At 43.6% G+C, this 17,119-nt stretch overlaps 1 protein-coding gene across 1 annotated transcript in view; it reads right to left on the reverse strand.

The window, feature by feature from the left end:
- Positions 1–17,119, reverse strand: part of CRIM1 (cysteine rich transmembrane BMP regulator 1) — a 206,715-nt gene that overhangs the window by 14,883 nt on the left and 174,713 nt on the right. Inside the window, exon 13 of the mRNA XM_065891147.1 lies at positions 16,205–16,426. Within this exon, the coding sequence (XP_065747219.1) occupies positions 16,205–16,426 (222 nt within the window). The remainder of the gene's footprint in view (positions 1–16,204; positions 16,427–17,119) is intronic.

Raw genomic sequence — 17,119 nt, forward strand, 5'->3', positions numbered from 1 at the left:
AACTTAATTCAAGTAATATACTGACCTTGAGCCAACATGTCATTGAGGACATCAGATTTGCCATCAAATCTAGAGTCTATTATGCAGAGAATTCTTTATGAAAGGAAGCATTTCTTCATAAGGCAATACTACTGATTATATTTCACATAAACCTTGTAACAGCTCACATGATGGACCAATGTCATGGCATAAGATTTGAGTAACGTATTACTGCTGTGCAAGGACCTGGGAGAAGAGAAGGTTACACTCCCCACCCAATCTTGTCCATCACCTTCTCCTGTGCTTTTTCTCCCACAGGCATTTTGCCAGTTCTCTTCTTAGAGAAGAAGAAGGGAATGAGAAAGAGGCACAGAAAGGATGAGGGGGCTTCCCTGGTAGTGCAGTGGCTAAGAATCCACCTGCAAATGCAGGGGACACGGGTTCGAGCCCTGGTCCAGGAAGATCCCATATGCAACTAAGCCCATGCACCACAACTACTGAGCTTGCGCTCTAGAGCCCGCGAGCCACAACTGCTGAGCCCGTGTGCTGCAACTACTGAAGCCCGCATGCCTAGAGCCTGTGCTCCACAACAAAGAGAAGCCACTGCAATAAGAAGCCCACACGCCGCAACGAAGAGTAGCCCCCTCTCACCGCAACTAGAGAAAGCCCACGTGCAGCACCGAAGACCCAACACAGCCAAAAATAAATAAAATAAATAAATTTATTTAGAAAAAGGAAATAAAAATTCCCTTTGCCAGGAAAGAGGGTATATTTGTCAAATTTCCCCCAAACCACTAAAATAAAATAAAATAAAGTTAAAAAAAAAAGGATGAGGACTTCGTAATAAAAGAAATTCAAGTCAAGGCCAAGCACTGGTCTGTATTTTCTTAAGATCTAGGCAAACACACTTATTACATCTTAAGATATTAAATCAATGCTAATATTTGTGAAGTTAAATCTATAAAATTAAGATATTAAAAATAATAATTATGTGTTAAACATTATAAAGACATTCATTCACTTATTCTACAAACTTTTATCATCAATGGGAAAAAAGGCAGGACCAGGACCCTGACCCAGAGGACTGAACAGAAGCGGTGGAGACAGGCTGGCGACCGGGATTCCTCACCAGGTACCACGCAGCAGCCACAGTGCTGTAAATTCAACGTGGAGTTGGACAACACAACATGGAGGGTGAAGCAACTGTCTGCTGGGGGAACTGGGAGAGGATTCACCCAGGATTTGATGCTTTAGTTTTACTTCGAGGGATGAATAGATAAAGAAGCTGGAAGGAAGGACACTGCAAGTAGACGGTGGTACATCCAACAGTTTGCCATGTTGGAACGACAGTGAGAGGTGTGAAGGCCACATGCAGGATGGCTGGAGATGAAGTTGGGATCACATCGTAAAGGGCCTTGAAGAACAATGACAGATTTAGAGCCTTCCTGCAGTGGAGGGGACGGGCCTTATCAGCTTTATCTTCAAGAAGAGAACTCTGGAATATGACAATGTGGAAGACTAAACAGGGTTAGGAAGATGGGGACGCTGTTCACCAGGATGTGTTACAGGCCTGGATTAACGCAGAGGTGATGGAGGTGGAAAGGCAAGGCTAGGTTTGCGAGCTATTACTGAGAAACAGCGGTCAGGATATGGACAGTGAGGGGGGCAGAGGTGTGAAGGACAACCCTGTTTCTTGCAATGGGAGGTGATGCAGAGGTAATTCCAATATATGAGTCACTTTCCTGCTTTAACAAATAAACAGCTGGTGAGCTTGTCAAGGACCTGGTCAAGCCTTACCAAACCAGATATTCCAGTGGGTCAATCAGAGCTGCAGCGGTTGACCTTCAAACTCTTAACCTTCAAACACAAGCCTTTCTGTGTGAACATGACCATGAAGCTGCCTCTAGGATAGAACTGATTTGGGGCTCAACAAGGTAAAAGGGAACACGTTTTAGTCACCAGTGGTGAGAATGTGGGGTAACAGGCAAAACTGGCAGTATCCCTCATGTATCCTTAAAAACATTATACTTCTTTCATCCAATAATTCTATTTCTAGTCAGCTATCCCAAGGAAGTAATCAGAAAAGGCCTAAAATAAGTTGTTTATGTAGATGTTCATCACAACATTATTTATAATAGCAAGAAATTGGGGGGAAAAAACTTTCCAACAATATGGGATATTTTAATGACTTGATACAATCATAGGAGAGAATATTGTGCAGCTGTTAAAATGCATCATGTATAGTATAAGTTCAACCACGTAAAGAGGAAAATTTAAAACTGTCTGGAAAGAAACGAAACTGTTAACAGTAACTGTTAGAATCAAGGGTGAATTTTTCTCTTTAACTATTCTTTTGCAATGAATATGAGTTACTCTTGATAAGGCAACAATATTAAATGATTTCAAACAGGTATGTGCATGCATTATCAACCTCCCCGCGCCCCCCCCCCCCCCCCCCCCCCCCCGCCACACACACACAATGAAGAGAAAAGCTTAGTCTGAGCCTGGTTCTAAAGAACCTGGTCATGCGGTGTGGTGCTTTCTGAACGCTACTGACCCACTCTGAATAATTTCAATGGTCTGCAAGAAAATTAAAACCACAGAAGACATGCCAGAGAGCAAATGCTGAGCTACAGCATAACGAAGTGTCTATGCAACTACTCATCCAGTAATTGTATGAGATCACTGTCCCAAAGAGTATTTATAAAATGATAAAAGGATAGTAACTACTCTGGATATCTAGCAGGGAGTAGGTTGAACCAAGAACTTCGATGACATATTAGATGAAATTGAAGTTTCTCATTTGATTTTGTTACAAAAATAAGTCTTTTTCTGAATTCAATGAAGATTAAGAGTTCAATCGAGTGCAGCAATATGACAAAGAAACGGTGAAACCCATTCAATGGGAGCCTCACAGAGATGCTGCAACAGACTCTGCACACAGCGGTGGAGCTGGAGTCTGATCAGTGGGGCCCCAGGAGATTCAGGGGCCGTAACGAAGCTCTTCCCCTCCAGGGAGGGGCTGACCACCATGGACCCAACTTCCAGGTGTTTCTACCAAGTTAGCTCTATTCCATTCAAGCTCTCCTCATCAGATTACCATGGAAACATCTCACCTTCAACTTCACTTCATTTTCAACGGAATTAACTCTGACTTGAGATCAGGAAGCTACCTTTTCAGGTTTAAACAACTAGGGGTGGGGCAGGGGTGGGTAGAGCACAGAGGCAGATGCCAATCAATCGCTGGTTGAAAGCAGGGGCCGAAAGAATGAGTCTCTTGCTGGAGGTGGCAGACAGTGCAAAAGGGACCAGTGGCCCCAAAAAGACCTTGTACAGGGACCTGGTTATAGGAATGAGCTATCTCAAGGAGATGGCTCCTTGAGAGCCATCTCGTGTGCAGAGCTCAGCTGGACCACAGCAAGATCTCAGATCTGCATGTTCAGCACTCTCACAGCTGATCTCCTTACAGGCTGGAGGGCAGAGGACGCAGGTGGTAGAGGCAAGAGGGATGGTTCTGAAAGAAGGATCTAGGGCCAAGCACTGAAGAAGAGAACTAGCATCTGCTGAGCATCCATGGTACCCAGGCGCTGTGCTCAGGAGCATCAGACGGTTCAGCCTCGTGGCAACTCTCTGAGGTAGGGCTGTCCGTCCTACTCTTGGGGAAACTCAGGTTCAGCGAGGGGAAGGAACCTGATGTAACCAAGCCAGCAGGCGGTGGAGCCGGCACCTCCTCCTGGCTCCATCTGACTGCAAAGCCCACATTCTTTGCCTTGAGCTCTACCTAACAGCTCCCTTTCTTACCCTCCCAGGAATACACAGAGCCCTCTTCATGTGGCCTCAATTGTGCCTGGGCCTCTCTGGAACAGTGGACGACTGGCTATCCAGCTTTTTCAGGTGGAGGCCAAGCTGGATCCGATGTGTGACCAGGGTTGAGCCACGGTTAGCACTGGACGTTTGATGTCAGGGCTAGCTGGCTTGAGGATGTGGACTTCAATCCATGACAAGCCCCATTTCAGAGTCGGCAACAGTTTTCGTGATATCTCCACATCTGATCAGTCTGAGTCACAATATCAATATATTTCGTAAGAGTAAAGTTTGTTTCTTCAAACATGCTTTAAAACAAAGCCACATTTAAGACATGGGTTGGTCACCACTCTGTGGAATTTTCATGTGAAATAAATGAGGACTCCTTTTTGTAAAAGCCTTGACTAATTTTTTCTGAGGTGGCTGCTATGTGGCCCAGATTAGACTAGATTAGATTTTATTACTTAGATTCTAGTTAATGAGGCTTTATAGAAACCCCTTTTCTTTTGACCAAATTTTATCTGAAAAGCCAGTGATCTAAACAGAGCCCAGAAAGTCTGTTGTGAATTTCAGTTGACTGATGGATCCAGGTGCCCCTATTTCTTTTTTTTTTAATTGAAGTATAATTGATTTACAATGTTGTGTCAACCTCTGCTGTACAGCAAAGCGACTCAGTTATACACATATATACATCCTTTTTTAAAAACAATTTATTTTATTTATTTATTTTTGGCTGTGTTGGGCCTTCGTTGCGGTGCACGGGCTTACTGCAATGGCTTCTCGTTGCGGAGCATGGGCTCTAGGCCCGTGGGCTCCAGTAGTTGTGGCATGCAGGCTCAGTAGTTGTGGCTCGTGGGCTCTAGAGCACAGCCTCAGTAGTTGTGGCACACGGGCTTAGTTGCTCCGCGGCATGTGGGATCTTCCCAGACTAGGGCTCGAACCCGTGTCCGCTGCATTAGCAGGTGGATTCTTAACCACTGCGCCACCAGGGAAGCCCTATACATCCTTTTTTTAATATTCTTTTCTGCTATGGTGTATCACATGATACTGAATATAGTTCCCTGTGCTATACATTAGGACCTTGTTGTTTATCCATTCTAAATATGATAGCTTGCATCTACCAACACCAAACTCCCAGTCCATCCCTCTCCCTCCCCCCTGCCCCCCTTGGCAACCACAAGTCTGATCTCTATGTCTGTGAGTCTGTTTCTGTTTTGTAGATAGGTTCATTTGTGCCATATTTTAGATTCCACACATAAGTGAGATCATATGGTATTCATGTTTCTCTGTCTGACTTCACTTAGCATGATCATCTCTAGTTGCATCCATGTTGCTGCAAATGCCGGTGCCCCTATTTCTTACATGCTTATTTCTCTTCCTGGATGGACCACTTCCTCCCATTTGGGTGAATCTGAGAAAGCTCTGTCAGAAAATTTTAGAAATGACTTGGTTTACAGGGAGACATTGGTGGCTAATCTACCCAATTTGCAGTTCTAAATAATAAACTAATGAAGTCATTGTAGTTTGGGGGGGAAAACAGCATAGTCTAATTGGAAGTCCATATAAAAGCATTTTAAGCTTTAAGGCTGAAGAGGGATGCATAAATAGAGATGTGGGAACTGTCCAACTAAAAGCAACCTGAGCAGTTTAGATTTGGTTATCGAGTGCGCTGTCCATTTCACTCTGACTGTGGTATTCATCACTCCAACTGGTTGCTTACGCTGACAGTGACGTTAGGTTTATTCTTCAATACCTAATGAGAATCGTAACTTCCACTTACTGACTGCCTACTATGTACTGGGCATGGTGCTAACCAAGCTTTTTTTTTTTTTTTCTTTTTTTGGTTGTGCCACATGGCTTATGGGATCCTAGTTCCCCGACTAGGGATTGAATTCAGACCCTCGGCAGTGAGAGCAGAGTCTTAACCACTGGACCACCCTACCCAAGCATTTTTCACAAGTCAATTCCACATGCTCTCCATAGGCCAATGGAACAGGGTGTTATCTGAAATCCCCAGAAAACCAAGGCACAGGGAGAATAAGTAACTTGCTCAAAACGCATGGCTAGGAAGTGGCAGGGCCAGGATGGAAACCACACACACCTCCACAGTCCCCGCACACTGTCTGCCTGCCTCGTCCCCAGTGGGATAACCTCAGAGAGCTCCATGTTCCTGGGCAAGGATCTGGGCCGCACAAACAAAAGTGGTTACGACTCACTGACTCTGGAGAATATGGGCGCTTAGACTTCCTACCCCTTACATTTGTTGGGGCTCAAGGTCTTTGCCTTCAAAGGCAGATTACCCTTCAACCGACTGCATCAGACATCTGCACAGTCCTATCAAGGAATGGAGATATAGTGGTTACTGAGGACTTGTGGTTCTTCTCAGGCAGATCTCTATTTAACACTCCTCTCTCTTCTCAAGGAAGAGGATTCGAGAACGTTCCAAGGAAAACATGAGGTATGACACTAATATAATAAGGTTTGTTTTTAAAACAAACACCTCAGGAGTTACATACCCAAACACACGTGACCCCTTTCTACGTAGTCATTGTTGAGGGCTATAAACGTACTCCGGCGATATTGCCCCTGCTTCATATGGCTTTGGAATTTTCCTTTTGCAATGACATCCTTTTGAAACAGGCAAGGAAGATGGTCACTATTTTATGGCCACTCCTTGGTTTAGATCAGCTTTGGTATTTGGTTTCCTCAGCTCTGGCCTCTATCTTATCCATCAGATTGGCTTGAAATGACTTTCGGCCTCTATCAGAAACAAAGTCCCTCCCTGCTAAAGGATGGAGGTTTACTGCTGCGTCATTCCCAGCATCCTGTGTCAGGAGCCTGGAGCACTCATGCCCATAGCTCCTCAGGCAGGCCAGCCATTTAACCCATGCAGCGCTCAGACATGTGTCTTCTATTTATGGATTCAAAAAGAAGCAATATTATCTTGCATCATGTTTGACTACAATAAAAATATGCGATCTCTTTCAGTGAAAGAGTTTGGAAAACTGTGTGGTTTTTCCTTTTCCTCAATTCTGGTTATCTGAAAGGGCTGAGGAAGAAGTGGCAAGGCCTTGAAATGTTAACTCCTTTCGAGCTGACCTCTCCACCTGTCTGAACCTCGCTATCTTACTTCTTTTTAAGATAAGAAGAGGCTTACCAGGCTGTTAAAAGTTGGACTTTGCTTTTACTCTTGAGCTATTTTACTAATTACACCATAAAGCTAATTAACAGTAAAACCCGGATAATAGAATCATGTCGTTTTCTTCCTCTATAAAAATCCCATTATTTCATGAGTCACTGATGTAGTAGCTCAGGCCTTGCTCTGAATCTGACCATGATGAAAAGAAAGCATTTCCAGATTCCCCACCCCCTTTGCTCTGTGAAAGGTTTTAAAACCTAAAATCCACTAGAATCTACATTACAGTTGGACTTTTCCATTTCTACCAGGAGACAGTGTTCCTGCATAGATAGTCCAGGTTCTAACTCTGGTTGTGATGGCCATGAAGTCAGAGTCTTGGTGTGGGAGTAGCTTCTGGGGAGGAAGTTCGGCAGCTTTAGAAATTGCATCAGTTCTTCCAAATCTCCAATGTACTATTTAGAGACCTGAAAAGTAATTTACTCTGGGCTGCTCGTGGCCAAGAAAGTAAATGCAGCTCTTACTCTCAGAGGAGGTCCCATTGCAAAACAACCCAGCGCAGTTGTGCAGTGGGTGCTTGTCCTCTCTGCACACCGCTGTAGAGAGCACCATTCTAAATGCTGGGGGTGCAGTGGTGCACAAGGCAGGTGGGGGTCTCTGCCCTCGGGGAGATGCTCTTGGATCCAGAGGATCTCCTCAGCTCTGTGTGATTTCAGTTCAAAACAGATGTGCCAAATGATTTGAAAAAAATTGTGCAAACTGCAGGCCCTGCTAGTAAGATTATACTTCAAATCAGTTTAAGTTTGAGGTTCGAGGGATTTTTAAGAAAACTTTCATGCAGTCATTTAGGCAGGTGGAGAAAGGTACCAGGTACGCTACTGGTAACACAAGACTTAGAAGAGGGAGTGAAAAAGGCAGCCAAGTGTTTCCACTGACACGGCTGACTTGGGTAAGTATAGAGGAAGTGCTTTTTAAAATTTTGGCTTATGACTGTAGCAATGCATTACAAATACTCTCTAACTCCCACAAAGGAATGAGATGCTACTATTACCTTATACTTTATTTTCTCTTAGCTGACAAGACACTGTGATCCCTGGCCTTGTGATATCCTCTGTATTTTTATATCCCAAGTTGGGCACATTCAGGGCATAAACTCCATGTGGAGGATCAATGGAACGTGGGTGCCTCCTGTTTGAGAAACCAGCTTTTACTATTTTTTACATAAAGTGGAGACAAACAGAAATCAGAATGAAGAAGGAATCTGAGCAAATAAACAAGCGGTTCACTAAGAAGTGGACAGAGATTTGCAGACGTAGAAGAGGACGACTGATTTTGAACATGCTGGCTTGCTGGACCTCCACAGACTGGAAAGGAATATAAAAGCGGAACTCAACTGAAGTCTGACTAAAAAACAGACGGCCTAGGCAATTTCAGTGAGGCAGAGATCTAATACACTGTAATTTTATCAGCAAATGTTTAGAGTTTTTTGCCTAAAAATGCAAAAAAAACTTTACTAACCTCAAAAATTGCATACTGTATCTTACAACTTTTAGCTTCTAATAAATAAAACATCTGCTCTTAATTCACTTATATAAAAAGAAAAAACTGAGACAACTGTTGCCATGTAGGCTGACTCCTACTTCCATATAATATCTTGTCTTTTTTTTTTTTAGCAGAAAAAGGTTTATGGCAGGGCCAAGCAAGGAGAACGGGTGGCTTGTGCTCAGAAACCCCAAACTCTACAATGTCTTAACTGCTGTAAAGGCAGATCTGACCACAGTTTTAAGACTTTTCTTGAAAGTCCCATTTTTGCTTTATTTTATTCTATTTCTGGGACAGGAGTCCAGGTCTCTTTATAAAGGCGAAAAGAGCCTTTCAGGTTTCTTCAACATACTGGAAAGAACAGGTGATGACACAGGGTTCCAAGCTAATAGAGAAATTATAAACTTCCCTGAGTTCCACCAAGAGAAATCTCACCAAACTGATAAACATAGTAACTTCTGGCTGATTCCTACTTCATGCAAAGAGGATGGACTTTCTCAGTAATAGAACTTATTAATCTTTGTATTAAGCATCTGTTATGGACTGATTAAGCACTTCATGGATAGAAGTTCAAGGAAACATTCCATTTCCAACTTGATAAAGAGTATAAAGACTGACTCTTACATAGGCTAAGAAAACTTTGAGGTAGAAGCTCAGCGTGGCCAATTTCTGCACCAGAGGAGTTTCTGCACCTACGGGAGGTGGTTCATCCGTCACAGCCCAAGAGCTGTCAGGAACACTCCACCAGCAGCCTCCGGGTGGGTCTGCAGACTGACTTCAGGTCTGATTGCATTTTGTCGCTGAAATGTAATCCTGCTATAGAGGGTCGTTCCTCCCTCATTAGAGGGTACACAGTCAGGGCTGGCCTCCTGGGCAGAAATAAGAGGCAAAAGGCACCTGCTAATAATCTCTGGAAACACCAGTGCCAGCCTCCCTTCTGTGCAGCAGACGTCTTTAAAACAAGAACATGGGGCCGGAGCCCAGATAAAGAAATGCCACTCAGAGGTTTCCCCCAAGTTAACCAGAACAACTTGAATTTCTGTTTACGCAGCCGAGGGCCTGGAAAGGATACTGAAGTGAGAAGAGAAAGCTGCCTAGGGGATAAGCAAGATGAGATGTTTCCTAGGGTGGAGGGCAGGACCTAATAAACAAACTGAAATCAAACCCTGTTTATTTTTGTTGGGACAACTTTAGACCAGTTCCAAAGTTAGTACAGTGCCTGACAGCCAGAACGCCGTCCGTCTTACACTTTCTAAACATTACACAGAAAAGCATCCTGCTTCCCTTCCCTTCTGTGTAAAATCACTCGGCACTAACTGCGGCCACCGGGGCTGTGGAGCAGGGGCCCCGGGAACTGAGAGCTCTGAAGCATGTGCAGGAAGCACCCCGGGGCTCCTTCCGACAAGAACACTCCCCGATTATAAATGCCACAACCTCTGTTTCCAGGAATCATAGCGGATCCTGCACAACGAGTCCTTGGACTCCTCAAATGGGACTAGCCTCTCAACGCAAACAGAAAAATAAAAGAGCTCCATTCTCTCTCCCGCGAGACATCCAGAGGTATGGGAGGACAGTGAAGTGCTGAGGTCTGGGGCCAGGCACTGCCACAACCCAGCTGCACTACAACCCCTTAGACAGCATGCTGCTTCCACCAGGGTCACAATAAGGTGACTGAAGCTGTCACGTGCTATTTAAGCGAAGAGTGTGCAGGATGAGGTACACCACACCAAAGTGTTTTCTCAGATATTCTCGTCCTTCAAAAACTCATCATTGGGACGCAATATCCAGGCCTTTCTCTTGCAGAAGGGCGGATGCCATATTTAAAGTGAGATACCAGAGTCCACGTGACGCCTGTTACCCACGTCAGGTGCACCCTGTGTTAGGAGACCTGTAACTCTGAGCCAATATACAGTCATATCCTGCTCACTGTTTACCAAGTGCTTTCATGTATGTATATTACGTCGCTTAATTTTCATAGCACTTTAGTGAAGCACGGGATGATATTATTATTCCCATCTTATAGATGAGGAAACTGAGCTACAGTTACGTCCTACCACTGAGACCTACAGCTAGAACGTGCCAGAAATGGGGTCAAAGTACGTTCTATTTCCAATACACAGAAGTTTTTAATTTTAAGAAAACACACTGGAGAAACAGCTGTGAAAAGTGTTCCAATGACGATGCCAGTATCACAACATTATGGCTTAAAAATGTACAACATTTAGTTCTGTGGGTTGTGTATCTTAGAGATGCTGAATTAAATATTTACCATTTGATTCCTTGGCTGAGTTAAATACACAATAATCAACAGATGTTCCAAAGAGATACTATTTGTATTTATCTCTAAGAAAAGATACCTACGGGACTTCCCTGGTGGTCCAGTGGGTCAGACTTCGAGCTCCCAATGCAGGAGGCCTGGGTTCCATCCCTGGTCAGGGAACTAGATCCCACTTGCATGCCGCAACTAAGAGTCCGCATGCCACAACTAAGAAGTCCGCACGTCACAACTAAGAGGCCCGCATGCCGCAACTAAGAGTCTGCATGCCACAACCTAGACCCAGCACAGCCAAAATAAATAAACAATTAAATATTTAAAACAACAAAACAAACTCTGTAATGACCTATAGAGGAAAAGAGTCTAAAACACAGTGGATATATGTATATGTATAACTGATTCACTGTGCTATACAGCAGAAACTAACAAAACATTGTAAATCAACTATATTCCAATAAAAATTTTAAAAAGATACCTAAACAAATAAACATAAATCTAAGCAAAAAATGAATGCGGTATGATAGACTGACTTGGTATAAAGCGTAGGTATGGTCCCTACCAAGAAGAAACATTATTAACCATTTGCTAGTTAAAGATCACTATGGAGAGGAAATAGAATTACACCATCATGACTGAGTGCCAAGCCAGCTGGACTCTACCTGAAAGCTCTAACTCAAATATTAATATAAGACATATAAAAATATTAAAAAATAGCTAACCTCTAATCAGACAGATGTACAACCTACAAGAAAACCATTTTTTCATGTACCATCTATAATAGAACTTGTTTTCAGAGATCCTTAAAGATATGAGATACTTAAAAGACACTTAAAAGATACTAGATGACTTGAAGACATGTAATCAGAGTATCATAACTTTGTTCACATCAAATTATGAAATAAATATGCGTGTGTATATATACACACACACACACATAACACACAAACAACTATCACCCCAAGATAACTAACCTTCAAAAAAAACTTAAATGAGAAAGATGCACTGACTCAGGGATTTCCAGCCAAAAAATATCTGATATATAAATATCTCTAAATATATGACCTCAAATATTTTCTAAAATAACACATGGTTACAAATAAGTAAAAATGCTTGCCAAATGGTAAGTTTCAAAACAACATTCTATGCACTGAGTCATACTTATGACTTGGCCAACACAAGAGTTGCTTATGCAACTCTTCATCGGGGGAACACTGAGCATCTACAATTCCAAAGTCAACAGGTATGATGTAGCAGCAATGTGAGCTTGAACACCTCATACATTAAATTAAGAAAGATCTTTATGATCAAGGTAGTGCCTTTCTTTATAATATTTTTGTAAGAAATAATATAAATTTTATATTACGTAAAATAAATATAATAGTTATGAACATAACATTCAGGAATGACTGCACCCCTGGCCATGGTGCAGATCTGCGGGGATGACCTTGCTAGACAGAAGTTGCTAGAGTCTGGCCCTTCGCAGAAGCATCACCCACACAAACATGAGAGCAAGGGTGATGTGTCAGGACAAGCATCCCCTCAGGCACAGGAAGTGCCGATGTAAGGGTTTTGGGCTTGTTTGCTGCCCTTTAGGAGTGATGGAATAAAGATCTCACTGAAGCACCGAAATAATTTTTTGCTCCAGAAAGGTTAGAAAGGCATGGAGCATGTAGTCAGTGATAAGGCTATCAAGGCTATCTTGCATGGTGAAGTCTGTCATGGCGAAGGCATCTGTTGTTTACAAGGAACCACATATCAAATCTGCTATCACACATTAGAATTCCCACCAGGCCTTTTATCCATCCTCCCCCCCCCACCCCCCACCCCGGCCCCGATCTACATTCAAGTCATCTCTTGATTCTCGTTCCCCTTTCTTTAAGCCATCATTATAGACAAAAAGCCTATGAAAATAAAATCTAAGTTTGTGTGTATTTGTGTAGGAAGCTGGAATATAAAAAAATTAGGGAATCAGAAGATGTTCCATTAAAATGATTGGGTAATTACCACTTAGTTTCCTTCTAGGACAAGGATGAATTCCCTAATGATGGGTATTATAAGTAATTAGACAAAGCTGTTCACTTTTCAAAATGAATCATCAATCCTATTAATTATGTCTGTATTACACATTCTATTAAATTAGCACACATAATATGAGGCTTTCACACAGCAGAAGAGAAGCGTTATCATTGCACTTTAGTGACTTGATAATTTATCTGAAAGGAACACAAACATTCGTAATTACACTACTTTTAGTAGGATCACCCTTTTCAATTCTCTTGTGGTAAGAAAAAAGGCTACTTCACAAGGTGAAAGCAAGCACATTTTTCTTCAGGGGTTTTAGCACTAAAGAAGCAGCCAGATTAAAGGCAGATTTGAGGTTTTTAGAGATCCATATTTGACTGATTAGGGAGAACATTCCCCCAGGGAGGAGACCTGCAGCCACGGTGAGGTCAGCACTGTAGGCCTGGAGGAGGCACATGTGACCCCGGGAACAGATTATCTGGGTTAATAAGGAGCTGGGTTCAAACTGAGAAAGCCTAAAACAGGAGGCAATGAAAGCACTGGTCCTCGATGCCTGCTGGGAAGCAACTGGGGACTTTATGACATGCAGAATGACGGCCTTCCTACCTTCTTCCTTTGCTAGGTGATCTGGATGGGGATGCAGGCTTTGCCACTGGGGCATCGCCAGTAACTGCCTGCAGGTGTGCTAGTGCTGCCCGGGCTTGGTGCCCTTACAGAGGGACCACACTGACGGGAAGCTGACAAGAGAATAAGCCTGGAGAGGCCAAGGGAGCAAACTGGAGGGTCATAAAATCCCCATATCACAGTCATGAACTGAACCTGACTTCATATGCTTGGACATAACCTGGTCCTTGCTACTTGCAGAAAAGTAGGATGCATATAGAGGCTCCTGATGACTATTTCAGTAAGAAAACACGTATGAAGCCTAAGATGAACGCAAGGACACAGCACACAGCATCACGCATCAAATGTTAAGACTCCCCAATATGTTCCCCGGAAGATACGTCATAGGTTTATACAGCACAGTTATACCTGTGTCAAGGGGAGGGGGTAGGTAGTAGTTGTGGAGGGAGATGTAACAGAAATCAAATTTCCACTCTATCATTATGAGCTCATATGAACCACAATTTAGTGAAAGTACTTACAATCTAACTCGAAATCAAAATCACAAACTGGGGCAAACTGGTATTTTCTTCCCCACACTAAAGATGAATGTATGGTCTAAATCAGGGGTTCCCAGCCCCCGGGCTGTGACCACTACCAGTCTGAGGCCTGTTAGGAACCAGGCCGCACAGCAGGAGGTGAGAGGCCGGTGAGTGAGTGAAACTTCATCTGCCGCTCCTGTCGCTCGCGCTACCAGCCTGAAACAACGCTACCACCCTCCATGGAAAAACTGTCTTCCACGAAACCGTTCCTGGTGGCCAAAAGGTTGGGGACTGCTGGTCTAAATAATGCAGGAATTGGAATAGGAAAATATGCAGGCAAAAGAAAAAAAAAAAAAGACAACACAGAATACTATGATATGCAGGTTTCTTTCCATAAGTTTGGTTTTGTTAAATTGGTTTTGTGAGAAAGAGAAGTGATTTACTGTTATCACATGGAAACAAATTTACTAGCTGAGTAATTTACTAATCGCGTATTTACCAATTAAGTAGCAAAACACAACAGGAACTTTTTTTATCTAAAAAAAATTAAATTTGAGGGTTTTCAACACACAAGAAATTCACTGCTGGGTTTTTCCTCTGAAGGTAATAGAATTCTCAGGCCTCCTGGGCCCTAGTTTCCAACTGTGATCCAAGTGCCCTTGGTTGATTTATAAACTGCTTCCTTTAGGACTAAAGTTTTGGTATTTAAATACAGTGGTCCTAGCTGGACATTTCCCCCTCCATCCACCAACACCCTGTCTGAAATAGTGGCCTGGTTACACCTTTCATTCAGGTCTCACCAAGGGTTATGCCACTTTCCAGATGACTGTTGGTCAGCTCTCTGAGAAGACATGTAGCAGTAAGTTGGGTGGATGCCTTGATACATTTTTGGCTCCACTTAGGAGCTACAAAGGTTATGGGTATTACAGCAGACCCAACGCTCCAGTCACTAAGAGGTGCAGCAACCGTATGTCCCGATTTACTAGGGACATCCTGGCCTACAGCCATGGTCCCAACATAATTATTAACAGTCCCCACTTCACTCACAAAAGCATGGTTTAAAGAATAAATTGGATAGACAGCCACCCTATTAAAAGAAGAGAATCCATCTTTCACACATAGTTTTTAATATTCCCTGACCATTACATTGAGAAACTCAAGCTCTGTAAAATTCCTGAGACCAGAAATTATGCTTTAAAAACCTTTCCATCTCTTGTATACCAATGTGTAGAATAAGTCTTCAGAGGAAGTGGCCCCATAGAGTGGCCAGAGGAGCTGTCCTGATAAGCTTGAATGGTGGCCAATGTGCACCTGAGCGCCATTTATCGACTCATCTACGGGGATTGTTACAAAGCCCTGTGGCCAGAGGATTTCTCCTCCTCCTCAGGCATCACCCCAAATATATGCACTGACTTGCATCTACGAAGCACGCAAAAATCTTCAACAATAAATTGCATGATGCCTGTCGTTAATACAGCTTGCCTAATTTTTCACCTGCTAACTCTGATTACAGGTTCACAACTGGACTGAGATATGTCATTGTCTTTCACTTGACTTTATGAGCTTTACTTGAGACGAAAGCAATCAAAGAGAGTGAGAGCCTTGGGAGCAGGGACTGTGCCTGTATAAGAGCTGCCAGCTGTCTGAGCCTCGCCTTCTGGACTCCAGAACGGCATCTGGCTTGTGTCCATAGGACCAGTTTTGGTATAGACGTCAGGGGCTGATATACATATGTCCTCTGCTCACAAGATGTATCCCCGTGGGTCACATGAAGGAGAGGGCTCTGTCAGTTACTCAGGCCTCACTCTGTGTCCCTAAGCCCTCCACACGGACAACCACATGGTTTAAATAGAATCAATTAAGTGTTAGCAGACAGAGGAGTAATTGGGGGATTAAAATTAGTATCTGGTATTTAGCTGATCTCAAGGCAGTGGCAAGCTTAGGCACTAAGTGTACTCTGATATGGGACATGGTGTTTCTCTGTGGACAAAAGGACCACGGTCAGTAACAGAGCGAAGGAAGAGTTCCAATATTGAAAATTCTGAAATGGCAAAGGAGCCCAAGAGAGACAGCGCTATAGCATCACGACATCCTCAGAGAGCATTTCTTATTCTTAATATGCTTTATCTCGGGAACACATCCTCCATGTCTTTCCTCCACCTGATGTGACTACAATGATTCTATGTGGCACGTCAATCAGAAAAACAGATTTCAAAATTATTAACTGATCTAGGCAAATGGCTGTCAATGTAGATTTAGTGGTCACTGGGAGAAAGGAAGGATTTTTTTTCTTGGTCTTACCTATGCAGTAGGGACAACACTGGCCTTTTCTCAACACAGGTCTTTCACAGGATACTGAAGGGCAAGACTCAGAGTAACAGCTAATTACGCTATCCATGCACACGCAGCTGGTACACACATCCGGCTTCCAGGACTCCGCTGCCAGGAATATATCCCCTTCATCATTTTTGCAGTAACTCGGCACGCTGTCATTATGGGATGAGGAAGGCTGGAGAGGTTCATCTGGAAAAATGAACAGAAGGTCAGCAGAAAAAAAGATGCTGCAGGCCACCCACTGTGCAACACAGTGAGTTTCACTCTGTCCCATACAAAGCACGCTCGGTCACCAGGGCTTTGTGTGCCTCCTTAAAATGGACTCAGGGGCTTCCCTGGTGGCGCAGTGGTTGAGAGTCCGCCTGCTGATGCAGGGGACACGGGTTTGTGCCCCGGTCCGGGAAGATCCCACATGCCATGGAGTGGCCGGGCCCGTGAGCCATGGCCGCTGAGCCTGCGCGTCCGGAGCCTGTGCTCCGCAACGGGAGAGGCCACAACAGTGAGAGGCCCGCGTACCGCAAAAAAAAAAAGGACTCAGTAATGACACAGCACATCTGGCTCGGACAGGGTCTGGAGTTTTGAAACAAAAACAACAAAGACTACAAAAGATCTGTTGCAGAGATTCTGTTAGTTGCTTGCACGATATCCACTCTACCTTTCTTCCTTAATGAACTCCTGATTTTAAGGTCGGGGATGGGGTGGCTGAGGACCTGGATCACAAGGGGGATATGTCATGTGGGACCACTGCTCCCTCCTTTTCTAGTCTCTGGCAGAGCTGGGGGTGGCCATGTCACCTGGCTGTGGCTAACAGATTCACTGGCTAATCAGGGATTTCTGGGAAAGCTTTTACTTTCTTAAAAGAAGGGCAGATGTGAAGCTACC

The sequence above is a fragment of the Phocoena phocoena genome, chromosome 14 (assembly GCF_963924675.1).
Source record: "Phocoena phocoena chromosome 14, mPhoPho1.1, whole genome shotgun sequence".
Lineage (NCBI taxonomy): Eukaryota > Metazoa > Chordata > Mammalia > Artiodactyla > Phocoenidae > Phocoena > Phocoena phocoena.